This window comes from Otolemur garnettii, unplaced genomic scaffold, assembly GCF_000181295.1.
Source record: "Otolemur garnettii isolate 467f Iridium unplaced genomic scaffold, OtoGar3 scaffold00025, whole genome shotgun sequence".
Taxonomy (NCBI): domain Eukaryota; kingdom Metazoa; phylum Chordata; class Mammalia; order Primates; family Galagidae; genus Otolemur; species Otolemur garnettii.
This window is the reverse complement of record NW_003852420.1, coordinates 18,786,017-18,787,453: the sequence shown is the minus strand read 5'-3', so window position 1 is coordinate 18,787,453 and position 1,437 is coordinate 18,786,017. Positions and strand designations below refer to the sequence as shown.

At 42.4% G+C, this 1,437-nt stretch overlaps 1 protein-coding gene across 1 annotated transcript in view; it reads left to right on the top strand.

Annotated features, from left to right (window-relative positions):
- Nucleotides 1-1,437, top strand: part of SAMHD1 (SAM and HD domain containing deoxynucleoside triphosphate triphosphohydrolase 1) — a 59,910-nt gene that overhangs the window by 9,358 nt on the left and 49,115 nt on the right. The window contains exon 2 of the mRNA XM_023512263.1: nt 1,019-1,085. Within this exon, the coding sequence (XP_023368031.1) occupies nt 1,019-1,085 (67 nt within the window). The remainder of the gene's footprint in view (nt 1-1,018; nt 1,086-1,437) is intronic.

Genomic DNA, 1,437 nt, shown 5'->3' with positions numbered 1-1,437 from the left:
TTGAGCCACAGGCGCCGAGCCACATTTCAGAACTATTAAGAAATGAGTATAATTGTGATGGATGTGTTACTTGGTTCAGTGTAAACATTTCACATTGTATATCGAAACAGTACCTTGAACCCCATAAATGCATCATTGTACAAAGTTATGATTTAATAAAAAATAATTTAAAAAAAGAAAATTTTTTTTTAGGCTCTGCGCCCATATCTTAGTGGTTAGTGTGTAAGACACATACATTGGGGTTGGCAGGTTTGAACCCGGCCTGGGGCCTGCCAAACAACAATGACAAGTACAACAGCAACAAAAAATAGCCAGAAGTTGTGGAGAACGCCCGTAGTCCCAGATACTTGGGAGACTGAGGCAAGAGAGTTGCTTAAGCCCAAGAGTTTGAGCTTGCTATGAGCTGTGATGCTTTGGCACTCTACCACAGGTGACATACTCAGACTCTGTCTCAAAAAAAAAAAAAAGCTCAGCACCCATAGTTCAGTGGTTATGGTGCCAGCCACATGCACCAGGGGTTCATGCACCACATGAACCCAGCCCAGGCCAGCTAAACAACAATGACAAGTACAACAACAATAACAAAAATAGCTGGGCGTTATGGCAGACAAATGTAGTCCCCACTACTTGGGAGGCTGAGGCAAAAGAATTGCTTGAGCCTAGGAGTTTGAAGTTACTGTGAGCTGTGATGCCACAGCACTCTACCAAGTGTGACATAGTGAGACTCTGTCTCAAAAAAGAAACAAATTTTTTTTAATTATCTTAAGCATGGTGATACCTGCTTGTAGTCCTAGCTACTCAGGACACTGAAGTGAGAGCATTGCTTGAACCTAGGCTGGACAACAGAGCAAGACCCTGTCTTCAAGTAGTAAATAAAAAAAGTGGTACTTGGCCTATAGTGGGTGCTCACTAAATGTTGACTTAAATAAATTCTGGTGGATTCAAATTGAAAAAAATCAAAAAGCATATGTTATAAATATTGAATTTATTTGTCTTTTTACTCTCCTTTCTTCCATAGAAAATAAAATTACGGGTTCATTACTGCCCTATCTTGATGAGTCTCATCTTGAAAATCTTGGAGTAAGGTAAGAATAATAAAATCCACATTGTATCTCCTGTAGTTGGTGCTTTCTAAAAGGAAAAAAAAAATGTTCACATTATAACCAAACACACTGTTTTTGAGAGACAAAGCCCACAGTCTCTGATATTACCTGTCCTTGTTTTAAATCTGTGAAGTGGCTCAGCACCTGTGGCTCAAGCGGCTAAGGCGCCAGCCACATACACCTAAGGTAGCAGGTTCGAATCCCCAGCCCGGGCCCGCCAAACAACAATGATGCCTGCAACCAAAAAAATGGCCGGGCGTTGTGGCGGGCGCCTGTAGTCCCAGCTACCTGGGAGGCTGAGGCAGGAGACTCGCTTGAGCCCAGGAGTTGGAGG